Genomic DNA, 16,117 nt, shown 5'->3' with positions numbered 1-16,117 from the left:
TTCAGCAATATGTGCTACAGCAGCTCTTCTATGGAATCGGACCAGACGAGGTAGCCTTCGCTCCCCACGCACATCAGTGAGCCTTGGGCGCCCATGACCCTGTCGCCAGGTCACCGGTTGTCCTTCCTTGAACCACGTTTGGTAGGTACTGACCACTGCATACCGGGAACATCCCACAGGACCTGCCGTTTTGGAGATGCTCTGACCTGGTCGTCTAGCCATCACAATTTGGCCCTTGTCAAAGTCACTCAGATCTATACTCTTGACCACTTTCATGCTTCCGACACATCAACTTCAAAAACTGACTGTTCGCTTGCTGTCTAATATATCCCACCCTTTGACAGGTGCCATTGTAACGAGATAATCAGTGTTATTCACTCTACCTGTCAGTGGTTTTAATCTTATGGCTGTTCGGTGTATGTAAATAAAGTGAATATTTTTCAGCTAGGAATTACAAATTTGACAACAGAAAGCGCCAGACTCTGTGCTTTAGAATAATGACTGGAAAATACGCTAAAAGTAGTAAAGAAAAAAAAAAGGACAAAAAAATTATTATTTCAGTTAAATTTTGTCTGTCTATTTCCATTGCATTCAGAATGAACTGATGAAAAACACAGTGGTGTTTAACCTGGAATTTATAGTCATACAAGAATTTATGAAAACAAGGGTTACAATAATGCCAGGTAAAAACACAGATTTATTTCTAATATATTAAAGTGTATCTTAAGAAGAAGAAACGAAAAGGAGGTGCACTCTGCATCTTTCGGTGTCAGCAATCTCTACTTGAGGTTAATGTCTTAACAACATATAACGAAAACGTGACACCCGTTTAACATAAACTGAAGCTGACATTGAAAAATGTCCAAAACAGGCTGTTTTCACTGTGGTTTTACACCCAGTTCTGCGGTGATCATTTTGGAAGCTCAATACTCACGTTTGTAACCATCAGTCACACAAGAAAGAGCTACTGGGGTGCTGAGAGTCACAGGGCACCAGACACCAGAGCCACACAGTGAACAGGGAGCGACGACCAGGAGGAGGAGGAAGAGGAGGAAGAGGAGGAAGAGGAGGGGGTACACAGGCACAGTACGACACGCAGCATGCAGCACGCCACACCACGCGACACCACGGAGACCATAACTCGCATGCTCTACCGACACAAGTAAACATACAGTGCTTTGGGGGGTGGGGGGTGTATGGGGGGGGCTACTTGTTCAAATGCTAGTTTTTAATCATTCAGCACATCTGCAAGAAAATACAGAACATCTCCAGATCCTATACACACTGTCTGCGTTCAAAATAAATTTTGTTCCAGGAGCGCACTTAGAATCTATACACATCCTTGCTGGCCGACGCTGACAGGTACGCAGACTGACAGATATGTAGACTGACAGGTATATAGACTGACAGGTTTATACATACGGCAAAGGGAAAATAATTATAATCATACACATAGTAAGTGAAAGCAAAAAAATGTTTATTTCAATTGATAGTTCTTGTTAAGTGCTGCTGAGTCCGTTCGCCGTGCTTTCATACCTACTAGTACATTAAAATGCAACAACCATTAATAAGCGTTTATGGTACCGCATAAAAACAGCACTACTTTTAAAATTAATTTTTAAGGTTGTTAATGAGAACATCTAAGCAATGGCGCTTTATTTGGTTTAGACATTCTGGGTCAAGCAATTCTTGTACACTGGCTTTCTAGCTTATGAATAAAATTCATACTGGACATTTTCCCGTTATTTTTTGGTGAAGTCACTTTTATTACGCTTAGGTTTATGGCTAACCTTAACTGTACCTACCTCACAGTCAATAAAAGTTTCATACAGATGTCCCTCCATCTATCTGAAGGTTAAGTTCAGTGAAAATGCCACATAGAGCTATAGTAACTATTATTAACTCTCAGCACTACAATAAAATGGGAACCAATTTAAAATGAAGACAAAAATATATTGCCTCACAAATTATCTAATATCTAAATTAATGCCACCCGTTCACTGATTCTTCCCATAATCGGGTGAATTCATCATTGTGTTACCGACCACCGACACTCATCATCGCCAAACATGAGCTGTAAACACAGCGGAAGGGAGTTGAATCAAAGCGGTCCCACACCGTTATCCTCTGTAGGTGTATTTTACTGACACCTACTGGCCGGTTGTGTAAAAACAGGTGGCGTTTGCTCCTCCGCGCACGAAAAAAAAAATTAGAAAAGACACGGATACATAACCGTACGAGGAGCCAGTGTGCACTGCAAGGCTAAGACAATGTATCATAACTACATGACGCCCACTTTCAAAGTCACCCTTAAGCGCAATTTGGGCGCAAAAACTACAGCAGACTTGATGTAAACAATTTATGAATAGCTGGAAGTTCATTATGCCAACATGCTATTAACATTTCAGCGTTAATCGAGTATGCATGCTGAAGGAATTGCCACAATATGGGTGCAACTCACACCACATTTACGAGAAAAGAATCCATTTAATTCTGTAAAAGTCGGTAAATCTGACACATTGGAGAGTGAGCCCGCGCTCCACCAAGTCCATTTTTAGAATAAAAATGGAAGTGCCACTTGTCAGGTGTTTTCATGATGTATGTATAGAGATTGCCCAGATAGTCTGTCCCACTTTTTTAATGTTGAACTCAGTATGTGGGGCATCGCAGTCTGCGCCACCCTTACTATCTTGTTATACACTTACTGGAATATTCCTCATGAACCCACTCATCACAAGGCTGTGGCAATGCTATAAGTTCATTTTCATTTTGTAATTTCTCTGACTTTGTGATTTTCTGATTTACATTTATTCATTCAGCTGACACTCTTCTCCAAAGCAACTTACGATGTTAAGGTACTTAAAATTATTTACCCATTTAGACGGTTGGGTAATTTTACTAGAGGCACTACAGCCAGAGGTGAGATTCAAACCTGGGACCTTGGGGTCCAAAGGCAGCAGCTCTAATCACTACACTACCAACTGTCCGGTGATTTTGTTTCATTTCTGAGTTTTGCTGCATTAATCCCACAAGCTGTGAAAATATGTTACACAGCTCATTTCCGTGCAACAACAATGCAAAAACACAGCAGCTTCACATAACGGGGGCGGGGGGCAGATTCTTTTCTTCGATCACGTGCTACGCTCAGCCGGTGTTTACGAATCGTTTTATGCATCCGGTTAGCTACGTATCCCCTTAGTTAGTGGACAACGGCCTGAATGTGCATTGACCGTCCAAACCCCACAGCCAATCGCATACCATCCCTGCGTGTCGAACCTACAGCGCGGATATGAATTGTGGCAGCATTACTTATTGTGGCATTCCCGCTCAGTTAGCTCTGAATGTCTGGAAGGAAAGGAGGAAAACAATAAAACGAGAGGGGAAAAGAAGAGCGAGTTCAGATGGCATGCATTCAGAGGGGTGTGCGACGAGCAGAGAAGAAGGGGGCGGGGTCACGGCAAGGCAGCCCAAAGAGCGGGGGGGGACACCCAACGGGTGGGGGAGTCGTGTCAACGTACCATTGACTAGGCTGGCATTGCCTGTGGCGTTTGCGCCTGCAGCACCATCGGTAGCTATAGTCGCAATGGGGTGGGAGGGCGGATGGTCTGGTGGGTAATAATGGATAAAAGAACAGGACAACAGTGAACAACAGCAGCATGGTAAACAGCCTCGTGACCGCGATCCGCGCTGCGTTTCACGGGCCTGGAAACAGGCGTGACGTTCACAGTGCGACCCAGCACATCGTACACAGTTTGGGTGAAAAAAACCAAAGACGCAACGAGGTGATCAATGGTGAAATAAGCAAGGGCTGACCCATTCCTCTGCTTTAATCCTGCAACTAATGGAAGTACATAATAAGAATAAGAAGAAGAATAATAATTAATAATAATAATAAGCGGAAGCGTTCCTCTCGTCATTGACAATTGATTGTTTGGTGAAGGAAAGGTCACAAGACATGACGACGAAGACAGGTTGTTGCAGATCTTGAGCAGCACCCCCCCCCCAGCATACACATAACATCACACACATCTCTTTTCGATCTTCATGTTACAGCAATCCGGTTGCCTGGAAAATCAAGGTTCTTTAGAAGGATGGAAAACCAGCCGCATCCGATTACGGAAGAATAAATCGCATCTGTCGGTTCTCCGTTCCGGTCCAGGCGGGCACGTCCGATTCTTCCCCGATTCCATTCCCGGGTCATCTGCGCTGACCAGCCACCGGACTCCATCCCAGATCGCACAGAGGAGGACGCGAGTTTTGGCGCAAAGGTGGTGCTAATGATGCAGCACCGCGGAAACGCACCGAGCCCTTGGGGACCAAAGGCTTGACTGGGAAAGGATGGGACGGTGCGCTCTCCAGCAACAGCGCCGTCTAATCTATACACAGCTACGCGCTTAATCGAATGACAGTCAGAACGATCCTTAAACCGATAGGCATTACCGTGACCGCCTTGTCGAAATGCGCGTGAAGAAGTCAATTTTGTCATTAGGAATTTGTCACCAGGGCCCAGTCAGCACCCAGGATCAGCTGGTTTACACCAGAACATTAAAGTCGTGGATAAAAAAACAAGGTTTGAGAGGTTCTTATGTTTAAGTGCGGGTCCCCTGACTGTGAAGCTGGATCAGGGATGGACGGTGGCGGAACGGAATCAGAGAGGCACTTCCGTGAGCCAATCAACAGAGACGACTGAGCGGCGCCCAATAAGGAGAGGGCGGGGAGGTCATGTGACACAGAGCCGTACTGTACCTGCAGAATGCGGGCTGTCCTCCACTGCCTCACCTGTGTGGTGGGTTTCAGAACGACACAACAATACACGATAAGGAAGTGCGCTTACACAACCGCTGGACAAGATTACACAGCTTTTAAAGCCCTGGAGCACCAATCAGAGAGCAGAATACAGTGTGTTGTCATAGCGACGCTGATTGGAGGGGGAGCTGGAGGGGGAAAACAGCAGTTATAAAAAGCAGCGTGGAGGCTTGAAACCAGCAGTTAGTTGGTAAATCTTGGAAACATTTCCCAAAGTGTCGTTAAGTATGACCAAAAGGTATTCTGATTGAATCAATCCAAAATCAGGATCATTAATTTAGCATCAGATTCGTACCTAAGACCCACTGATACTTGTCCTTGACACGTCACACCATTGATGGAATACTTGATTATTTCCATAGCTGGACCATGACTCCCGTTCACAACATGACCAGAGTAAATCCGTGATCCATCCCACATGCCGCACACCGTGGTTATGATTTTATCGCTGTCTAAACGCGTTATGCGGAGCTGAATGTGGCGGCGACACGGATCAGGCTCTGCTCATGTCATGCTTGTGCCTCCAAGGTCTCCGCCTGTTCCTCATCCATGTGGAGCCAGGAAGAGCTCATGAGGTTCCCCCTGAAGACCACGCCATACCTTTTTTCTCCTTCTTCTCCTCCTGCTCTCCGCTGGCCCCCAGCAGTGTGAAGATGATGCCGGTCTGAGAGTTGACCCCCACTGCAGTGACCAGCATCCTGCCAGAGCCCTCCATCACGTGGGTACCTGCGGAGGTCAAACAGGTCATTCGAATGCATCGCCACGCCGGCAATCGGTTATATAGTGGGCTCCAGAGGTAGCGATTCGGCGGTTCGGAGTTCACGGAATACAGACGTGTCAGACAATAATGTGAGGAGACACTGTGCCTGGACACACTCCTCACTTTCCATTTCCCTACACTAAAAACAGATGGAATAAAACAATGACGGTCTGAGCTTCATCAGCACAGTATGACACACTGCAGTATCTGAGGGAAAGTTAACGGTACAATTATGATTCAACTTATTTAATTCTTAAGCAGGGGCATGGTGGTGCAGTGGGTTGGACCAGGTCCTGCTCTCCGGTGGATCTGGGGTTCGAGTCCCACTTGGGGTGCCCTGTGACGGGCTGGCGTCCCGTCCTGGGTGCGTCCCCTCCCCCTCCAGCCTTACGCCCTGTGTTGCAGGGTCAGGCTCCGGGTCCCCGCGACCCTGCGTGGGACAAGCGGTTCAGACAGTGTATGTGTGTAATTATTAATGTTTATTAATTTTAATTTTAAATAATTTTTTGCCTCACTAGAAACTTTTAAAAAAATTTCAATGCAGTGTGATCAAGTACCAGCTGTGCATGACAGCAAACGCTAATATACGAACTAATATATCAAACTTCCGGCAATTACGCTTTTACGCACATAATCTTTCAAAACCATGCAACGAAAGTAAGCGTTCTCCATTCTGAAAAGCATAAGAGACAATCGGGGAAAAAGGACACAGAGGAAACGAGTCATCACAACGCATCCATGTAACGTGTGCTTTTTTTCTCTTCGTTGAAATTCACATTATAATTAAGACCTCGTTTCATCCATTTGGAAAATGTCAGCCTGTTGTGACTTGAATAATTGATCGTATGCACAGGGCGCCGCGCAGGGAGCCGAAAAGAGGGCCTGCGAACCGAACGCGAACGTGACGTTCGTCGGCTGTGGACCTTCGACCACGAGCGGGGACCGCAGCGGCAGCCGGCGCCCTCACCAGAGAGGAGCATGGGGTCCTTATCGGCCGACTTGCGCACGTGGTCCGATTCCCCCGTTAAGGAGCTCTCGTCGATCTTCAGGTCGTTCCCTTGTATCAGGACGCCGTCGGCCGGAAGCAGGTCGCCTTTCCAACAAAAAAATGGAAAGAGACCCAACAGGTCATGGCTGCTCTATCACGTGACATCATCGACACGGGTGGAACTGCATCCAGAATTCAGTGCTGAAGACTCACGGTGAGGACTACCTTCCCACTGAGGTTTCTTCCTCGTTTCTCGCTTGTCTACTTAAGATGAACAACTATGTTCAGCTGCTTTCTACTGGTTCGCTGCTAATGACCGCGATGACCTCCCTTCACCCGGACCAGAGAGACCCCACCTGTGCGTAAGTCTTCTCAGCAGCTTTAATGACAGCTGAGCTTTATGCAGAAGCTCGGAGTTCAAGGAGATCTTTAAGATCCTCACATGTCTGAGCTTTAAGGACATCATGGGTCTCCAAGGAAAGGGTTCCAGGAAAACGTGGTCTCAGACGTTCAGCCGCGTTCTATCAAACATTAGTGAATGAATGCATAGTGACCAGGCTGAACAAGTCCACGGGAAGCTCCTACCATATTTGACCTGGGCGATGTCGCCGACCACGATGTCCGCCACCGGCAGCTGTATCACTTGGCCTCCTCGGACCACCTGGAACTTCTGCTCCTGCTCGATGCGGCTCTGCAGACCCCGGAACTGCTTCTCCTTGCTCCAGTCGTTGAAAGCTGTGACGAGGACGACGCAGATGACCGACAGCAGGATGGCGGCGCCCTCGATCCAGCCGGCCTCCGATTCACCCTCGTCCTCCGCGCCACCCGAAGCGGTCCCACACGCTGCGGGAACACAGGAGAGGACCGGCGTGCTCAGGAACACAACAGAGCAGCATCTGGACAGCGAATTCCGCAACCATAAATGTCAGACTACGCAAACCGTCTCCTCATGTTACCAACAGTCAGGTTGATTTTAAAGAACCCTTGAAGATGCCTTTTCTAATGCATGTACTTTTAATCACATTTTCTTATCACTCATCACTTGCGGTACAATTTCTGATGGTTGTGATGCAGAAGCAACCTGTTTTTACCCCAACAGGTAGAAGCACAGCACACTCAAGCAGAATGGGAGTGTGGGTCTGCCTTAATTCAGCTCACTTCCACAGTGTTTACAGCTCTTGTCTGGTGTTCCTGAGGGTCGGTGATCAATAATAAGATGAGGAACATAACACGTGGTTATGGTATGAATCAACATCTGGCATAGGAGGATTGTCAACAAGTGGCATTGGAGTTTGAAAATTAATGTTTTCTTCGCAGTCATTTTCAATCAGTTCAAAGTTTTATGTAAAATGGTTCTATGTATCTATAGACAAGACCCTTACAGAACCTAATCCTTAAATACATTGAGGGACATCTTCATTTTTAATGAATGACAAGCAGGCCACTGGTACCAGTTGTGTTTGTAAGGTGAAGGGTCTATGTTCACACCTCCAAGACAAACAGACACTTGGTTGTAAGGTTTGTATACTATAAAATCTCAGCCATAACCTACACAGTCTGGTGGTACTCACTTTACATCATTTATCTTTTAAATGATTAAATAATACATTGCACCAATAATTTAACAAGCATATTGACTGGTATCTGCTCTCTAATACCAGCATCATTTAGCATTGACACTAATGTGCAATGACATCTTCTGGACTTGAATATACACACTTGCAGCAGAGGAGAGACAACGTCCTACTGAAAAGCACTGGTGTCTTTAGGTTGGCGTTCAACTCCATCCAGGGATATAATTAAGATTCAGAGCCATCATTTGGACATAACAGTCAGAGTCAGATCTGTTCTAAACAAAATCAGCTTTTATTACACTCCTTAATGCACTCGGTCCACTTGGCTGAGACGCATTACGCCCTAAACACCGAGCCGTTGCAGCCATTACGGGTCCCAGTGGGGTAAAAGTGCACTTTACCACGGTGAAAGGCCTCCTGTTAGAAGCAGTCAGGTCAGGCGGGATGCTCAGCGCAGCTTAAACCCTCCGACGGACAGGCGGTGTGAATCTCAGCTTGTTTCCGAGTGTATTCATTAAAAAAGTAGTGGCATCGCTGGGGGCAGCTCTCCAAGGTCCTGAAGGGAAAGCCTCGAGCTCAGTAAGTGCAACGCATGTGCGCCGTGCGGAGCCACTATACGGCAGCACTGGGACGTGTTATGATTAAAATGATCGTCGTCGACATCATCTGGCCTACAGTACAGTTCACGTTTATTAATTTAACTGACGCTTTTCTCCAAAGTGAATCATAATGTTAGTTAGTTTATGCATTGATAGAGAAGGGTAGTTTTTACTGTGTCAATTCAGGGTAAGTACCTTGATCAAGGGCACTGCAGCAGGAGGTGAAATGCGAAACCCAAGCACAAAGCTCTAACCGTTACGCCCCCTACCGGCTTTTCCGTGCCCTGAATTGTACCTCAGCCGCTCCTGCCGGTGGCGCCGTGACGCGGGCGAAGGCCGGTTTCTTTCCGATACCTTTCTGTAATGGAACTTGAGCACCTGCTCATAAATATGGACGAATGGGAGCTGCTGCCCCAAACACGGTTTACTCTTGTTCCTCATGTTCTGATGCCGCAGAATTAAGGCTGTGAATAAACACTTATCCACAATGTCACATAGCAGCTAAAGCCTTTCCACCAGCTTATGGACCCAGACGCTGTAAGTTCGAATCCCACCTTCACGTGTCAATAGTGTGACAGGACCCTCAGGTCCCACTCTTTCCAGCACCCTCCACCAGAGCCCAACATGCGGCACTTACCCTCGCTGCCTCCGCCGGGCGGCTGATAAAAGGAGAGGCCCAGGGAGATGATTGCGGCAATTTCCAGAATGATGAGTGTCACGTCTTGCAGCGCTTCCCAAACTAGCTGTATGAAAGTTTTTGGCTTCTTTGGAGGTATAAGATTTTTCCCGAACACTTCTCTTCGTTTCTCCAGGTCAGCTGCAACTCCAGGCAAACCTGCAAACAAAAAAAAAGGAAAATAGAAACAGAGAGAAATTCAGGTAAAGCACCTTCCTACTGTAGGGGTACTACAGAATTTACACGTATTTATTCAGCAGACGCTTTTCTCAAAAGCGACTTCAAATGAACTCTATCTAGTGTTACCAGCCCACACACCTTATTCACCAAGGTGACTTACACTGCTAGATACACTACTTACAATGGGTCACTCATCCATACATCAGTGGAACACACTCTCTCTGTCACTGACACGCACACACACAATGGGTGAACCTGAACAGCATGTTTTTGGAGTGTGGGAGGAAACCAGAGCACCCAGAGGAAACCCACACAGACACGAGGAGAACATGCAAACTCCACAGAGACTGAGTGGGGATTAAACCGACGTCCCCTTGCACCACTCAGGTGCTGTGAGACAGCAACACTACTCGCTGTGCCACCTTGCCACCACCGGGCAGTGTGACCGTCCAGTGACCACATAGGTGTATGTTTGTGCCTTTAATTGCTATGTTGTAAATCATACTGAAAAGAAACAATGTATAAAACATCTGAAACAGGAATTAAAATTATCACTGAATGGAGCAGCCTTTCATTGTGTAATTATACACAAACACTGAAATACAAAACCTAAAATTAATAAGCAGGAATCTGATATCTTACGTGATGATGCACGTGATGTGATACACTGGCTCCTTGTTTCCATTTCGTTTCCATTTCAAATTGTTTCCATTTTATTTAATGGTTGTTTATATAGCTTTTCTTTTTATTCCTTTTTCTTCAAAGAGGTGGGTTGAAAGAGGAGAGGAGTGTGGGACCATGTTAATTCAATTCACTTCCACGGTGTTCACAGCTCGTGTGTGTCGGTTATCAATAATAAGAGGGCGAACGTTGAACATGTTTATGGAAAGAAGTGGTCTGCTATCCAAAACAAACAGGAGTTTGCGGCGATAATACATCTTGGTGTTCGTTCATCCGAAATTAATTCAGATTTTAATGTAGCTCAAAATTAATAGAATTAAGTCTTACAGGATATTGCATTTTTTTTTATTGTCACTATATTGACCATGGGGGGGCGTGGTTTGGCCGGGTCCCACTCCCTGGTGGGTCTGGGGTTCAAATCCTGCTGGGGTGCCCTGCGACAGACTGGCGTCCCGTCCTGGGTGTGTCCCCTCCCCCTCCAGCCCTGCGCCTTGCGCTGCCAGGTTAGGCTCCGGTTTGCCGCAACCCCACTTGGGACAAGCAGCTTCAGCCAGTGTGTGCATGTGTGTGTGTGTGTGTGTGTATTGACCATTTTTCACAAAAAAATTCATGAATAAATCAACTGTTTTAATCTTATTCAGTCTTATTACTACTACTAGTACTTTTAGTACTAGGCTTATTCAGTGGTAAAACTGACTTTGGAGTTAATAAATTGAATAAAATGAGTTACAAACAGAAGTCCAGTCCCAGTTGTATCTGTAAGATGTGGATCCTGTGTATTATTATTAAATTGCTTCAGCTTAAAATAAGCCACAAGTACAACACAGATTATTGTGCATATCTTGAGGACACAAAACATGGAGATGTTTTTTTTTTTTCCTGCTTATCAGACATCCTTCACTGCGTGACTGCAATAATGTGGATAATCAATAATGTGGAGTTTTAATTTCGGATTCACCCTCCCCTTCGTCTTTTTAGTAGACCATCAGGACCACTGTTTGCGTGTGTGTTGCATGCAGGGAGAAAGAGCAGTGTGTGGGCAAAGGCTTGATTGGGAAAGCCCCCCACCCCACTCCACCCAACTCCACCCCCGACGCCCACCGTGGTAACTCATGGGCCGCGCCGCTCGCCTCACCTACGTAAGAGAGCGAATTGGGAGATCGGAGGCCTCAGCCCTCGGCCTCTTCTGCAGGTGTGATGCGTCACGCAAACAATCTCAGCAAGGTCCATCATCAGTGTGTCACTCGCTCCAGTAAACACACACACACACACACACACACACACCCCTGATCCGCTAGCCAAGCATATTTCCGCTCACATGTCAAGACTTCAAGGAGGTTGCATCTATGCATACATAAACATGTATCAATATACTTGTAAAATTGGACATTAAGGACACAGAAACTTTTTTTATAGAATCTTCTCTCTGTTGTAAATTGTTCTGAACTGTTTATAAATGTTCATTCCAACAGACAACCACACACACACACACACATTTTCAGAACCACTTGTCCCGGACGGGGTCACGGGGAACCGGAGCCTACCCGGCAACACAGGGCGTAAGGCCTGAGGGGGAAGGGGACACACCCAGGACAGGACGCCAGTCCGTCGCAAGGTACCCCAAGCGGGACTCGAACCCCAGACCCACCAGACAGCAGGACTGCGGTCCAACCCACTGCGCCACCGCACCCCCTCCAACAGACAACCAGAGAAATGTATTTTTCAGCATAAAAATGGAATGTGTGATAAGCCGTAATTAGGATTGCATCGTATTAAAAAAATTGTATTATTATGGTCTGTTGTGAAAGGTGTTAACACCTTTGATTATGCAATGCTCTCTGTTAACATGTTTGTGTGCCGAGAAGCCCTCAGTAGCCTGTTAAACCATAACGAAGGTGAGCATGTCGCACGCATGGTCCCCTTGAGATAAGAGTGCAGTAACCATACTGTAAATGTACAACTGCATGGTCCCCTTGAGATAACAGTGCAATAACCATACTGTAGGTGTACAACTGCATGGTCCCCTTGAAATAAGAGTGCAGTAACCACACTGTAGGTGTACAACTGCATGGTACCCTTGAAATAAGAGTGCAGTAACCATACTGTAAATGTACAACTGCATGGTCCCCTTGAGGTAAGAGTGCAATAACCATACTGTAGGTGTACAACTGCATGGTCCCCTTGAAATAAGAGTGCAGTAACCACACTGTAGGTGTACAACTGCATGGTACCCTTGAAATAAGAGTGCAGTAACCATACTGTAAATGTACAACTGCATGGTCCCCTTGAGATAACAGTGCAATAACCATACTGTAGGTGTACAACTGCATGGTCCCCTTGAAATAAGAGTGCAGTAACCACACTGTAGGTGTACAACTGCATGGTACCCTTGAAATAAGAGTGCAGTAACCATACTGTAAATGTACAACTGCATGGTCCCCTTGAGGTAAGAGTGCAATAACCATACTGTAGGTGTACAACTGCATGGTCCCCTTGAAATAAGAGTGCAGTAACCACACTGTAGGTGTACAACTGCATGGTACCCTTGAAATAAGAGTGCAGTAACCATACTGTAAATGTACAACTGCATGGTCCCCTTGAGATAACAGTGCAATAACCATACTGTAGGTGTACAACTGCATGGTACCCTTGAAATAAGAGTGCAGTAACCATACTGTAAATGTACAACTTCATGGTCCCCTTGAGGTAAGAGTGCAATAACCATACTGTAGGTGTACAACTGCATGGTCCCCTTGAGATAAGAGTGCAGTAACCATACTGTAAATGTACAACTGCATGGTCCCCTTGAGATAACAGTGCAATAACCGTACTGTAGGTGTACAACTGCATGGTCCCCTTGAGGTAAGAGTGCAATAACCATACTGTAGGTGTACAGCTGCATGGTCCCCTTGAAATAAATGTCCCAGAATCAATAGCACAGCCAGACTACACATACAGGCAGTCTACTAGAAACAAAAAGGTAAAGCAGGTGGCGTAGTGGTTACTCTCCATCACTTTGCAACCTCAAATGACATGGGTTCAAGTCCCTTCCTCCAGCTGTAGTTTCCTTGACTGTTGCCCTGAACTGACACAGTAAAATGTACCCTGCTGGGTAAATCAGTGTTAGTAACACTGTACAAACCTCACAGTCTTGGTCACGTTGGAGGGAAGTGCAGAATAAATAATCAATGTAGTTTACAGTACCCGTGCTGTAAGGGTTGGCCATCTGTCTCCATGCAATAAGGGTATGGGTCTGTACTCATATTATAATAATAGTACAATCATAAGGGTTTCATGAAACAGGAATCTGTGAATAAAATTTGCATTGTTTATTCCTGTGAACTGACTCTCCTGCTTCAGTAAAGGTTAAAACAAATTCCTCTGCGTGCAGCCTTTCCTTACTTTTTAATCATAAAAGGGACACTTAGCGCAGCACGGAGCGGGAGCGATTCCCTCGGAGGGTTCGAGCACAACAGATGGCGAAGCTCTGTTTCCTTTGTCTGGGCCCCGTTTGCGGGAGAGGAGTGTGTCGCACAGCTTCCCGTACAAGTAAGACACAGAGCTGCTGTGAACGTAGGCCGGCAGAGGGAACTGCGCGCGCGCGCACACACACACACACACACACACACACACACACACACACACACACACACAAAGCGTGCGCACACAGCACGTGAACGAATGATGGTGCATTATAACAGCACATCACCTGTGCAGTTCCTCTTTCAAAGCAAGGGAAATATTGTTTATTAGCGTCTAATTCATACACCTCAGTGGAAACACGGTATTAGACTCCATCGGCCGAGATTCAGGAAATAAATCTCTGCAGTGACAGCACAGACGTGGACATCGTGCAACTCTCCCATGATGCTCTGGGGCGCTCTTTCACAGGCTGTCACCACATCCACCTGACCTTTCCTGGCTCTCTCAACAGAAACCAATGGCCTTCACCGCTGGATACCACATTTTACTGCATCTCCACTATAAACAGATCAGAAGTTATTGATGTATGAAAAATCATGATAACCAGTTCCATCCTCTGTCTCATCCTCATCATCATCATCCTCATGTTCTAAACATGAGGTGTGTTCCATGACCGAGCAGCTGAAGGTTGGGCAGGTGTGACAGACACAGGGGGCCCCACTTCACAGCTGCAAAACAAACCCCCTGTGGGGGTGAAAACCTTTTTCTCCTTTTAAATAATTTAACAGCGAATCCGAAATTTGTGTTTCTGCCGTGAGCAAATCCCATTTTTCGGCGCAAATTCTGCAGCACAGATGATCAATACTGACATCTGTATGGAAATTACTGAAGAATATAATGAAATTATTATATGTTTACACCGATTCAAAGTGCTTTCTGTTTACATAACAGATAGGGCAGCAGGGGGCGCAGTGGTTACAGCATCGCCTTGCAGTCTGAAGGTCCTGGGTTCGAATCCTACCTCCTAGCGTCGCACCCTCATGGTACCTACACTGAATTGACACAGTAAGTATTACCCTAAATCACAGTATGGTAGATTTTCTGATGCTGTGACTGGCCTTGAAAAACAAGGTAACAACAAACCGCGCAGATGTTGACACATGTTGCTTTCTTATTTAAACGACAAGCTCTTCGTAAGATGCAGGAAGTGCGCTTCTGGGCTATGAAACATTTTCTTTCCATTTCACTGCCCCTAACAAATGAATAATTACTGAACGTTGACTTAGTCACCTGTCCAGTTTCACACACACGGCAGGAAGCTCCCACTACAACTGGAGTAAAAATGAGAATGGAGAAGAAGCAGGGAATATTTGATCGCTTGCTCACCTGCAGCGAAATAATGGGAGAAGGACATGCAGGGGTGCGAGAGTAAAACCCCGTGTTAAGGAAAGGGCGTGGGATGTTCACGTGGCGGCACTCAAATGGGGGTTCGCTCTCAACAGGGAGGAGGGAGAGGGACGAGAGTCCGTCCCTCCGGGGGCAGCCTGTCCCCTCGCCGCCCTGATCCTCACATCTCTCATTTCTTCACGGGGAGGCGACAGCAGGTTGTGAGGTCAAAGCCCGGCCCTCCTTCCACACAGCGGTCAGAGACTAAATTCACGGAGGCGTCGAGTTCCCGACACCCCGCCAAGATCAAACGGAAGGTGCCGGTGGGAATCCCTGGCCGAGCGGGATCTGAGGGACACGCAGCTGGCATGTATGTGAAAGGAGGACACGTGAGCTACGGAGACTCGCACGTGGCGGAAAAGGATGAACGTAGAAAGATCGGAGGTGGAGCTCCGCTGTATCTGAACCGCACTGCTCAGCAGGAGTACGCTTCATCACCGTTATTTCCTCGCAGCAACACAGGTAGCGACGAATTCGAATGCCCGGAACCGTGCCATTTTAATATATTTTAACAACATTTCCAGAAAATGGAAAATATACTTCAACGAACGAGTGAAAGACGCTGCATATTTTAACAGTTGCCCTTTTTCTTTTTGCTGGCTCTGCTAAAAATAGGTCGCCATGGCAACCCCATGCAACAAGCTGACTGGGTTGAAACGACAGCGGCGGCACGAGGGCCCGATGGACGGCTCGAGTGACGGACAAACGCAGGGTTGGGTAACGCTCGCCACGTGCACATTCAGCCTTTCTGCCATGAACGCATCGCTGGAAAAAAAGAAATTCGCAGGTTTGAGGTTGTCATGGAAATGTACAGCATCTTTGTGCAAAGAAATGAACCACAGCACAAAAGTGCAGGCAAACGTGCAGCAGGGTGGGGGAGGGGCCATCTGTAATGCAGCACGTGCGCGCGGGACGCCTGCGCTCCTTCCATCGCCCGAACCGATAACAGACAACTGTCAGCTGCCGAGCTGCTCTCTAACCTCC

The 16,117-nt window shown here is 46.6% G+C and overlaps 1 protein-coding gene across 8 annotated transcripts in view; it reads right to left on the bottom strand.

Moving 5' to 3' along the window:
• atp2b2 (ATPase plasma membrane Ca2+ transporting 2) overlaps window positions 1-16,117 on the bottom strand; it is a 113,801-nt gene that overhangs the window by 27,290 nt on the left and 70,394 nt on the right. For 5 of the 8 annotated variants that reach the window (XM_029247792.1, XM_018744577.2, XM_029247791.1 and 2 more), the window contains exons 3-7: window positions 9,365-9,562; window positions 7,140-7,397; window positions 6,534-6,659; window positions 5,407-5,532; window positions 3,519-3,605 (exon numbers count right to left, since the gene is read on the bottom strand). In XM_029247792.1, coding sequence (XP_029103625.1) covers window positions 3,519-3,605; window positions 5,407-5,532; window positions 6,534-6,659; window positions 7,140-7,397; window positions 9,365-9,562 — 795 coding nt within the window. The remainder of the gene's footprint in view (window positions 1-3,518; window positions 3,606-5,406; window positions 5,533-6,533; window positions 6,660-7,139; window positions 7,398-9,364; window positions 9,563-16,117) is intronic. The other 3 variants (XM_018744578.2, XM_029247796.1, XM_029247795.1) reach the window with 1 other exon arrangement.

Source organism: Scleropages formosus, chromosome 22, assembly GCF_900964775.1.
Source record: "Scleropages formosus chromosome 22, fSclFor1.1, whole genome shotgun sequence".
Taxonomy (NCBI): Eukaryota; Metazoa; Chordata; class Actinopteri; order Osteoglossiformes; family Osteoglossidae; genus Scleropages; species Scleropages formosus.
This window is presented reverse-complemented; position numbering and strand designations above follow the sequence as displayed.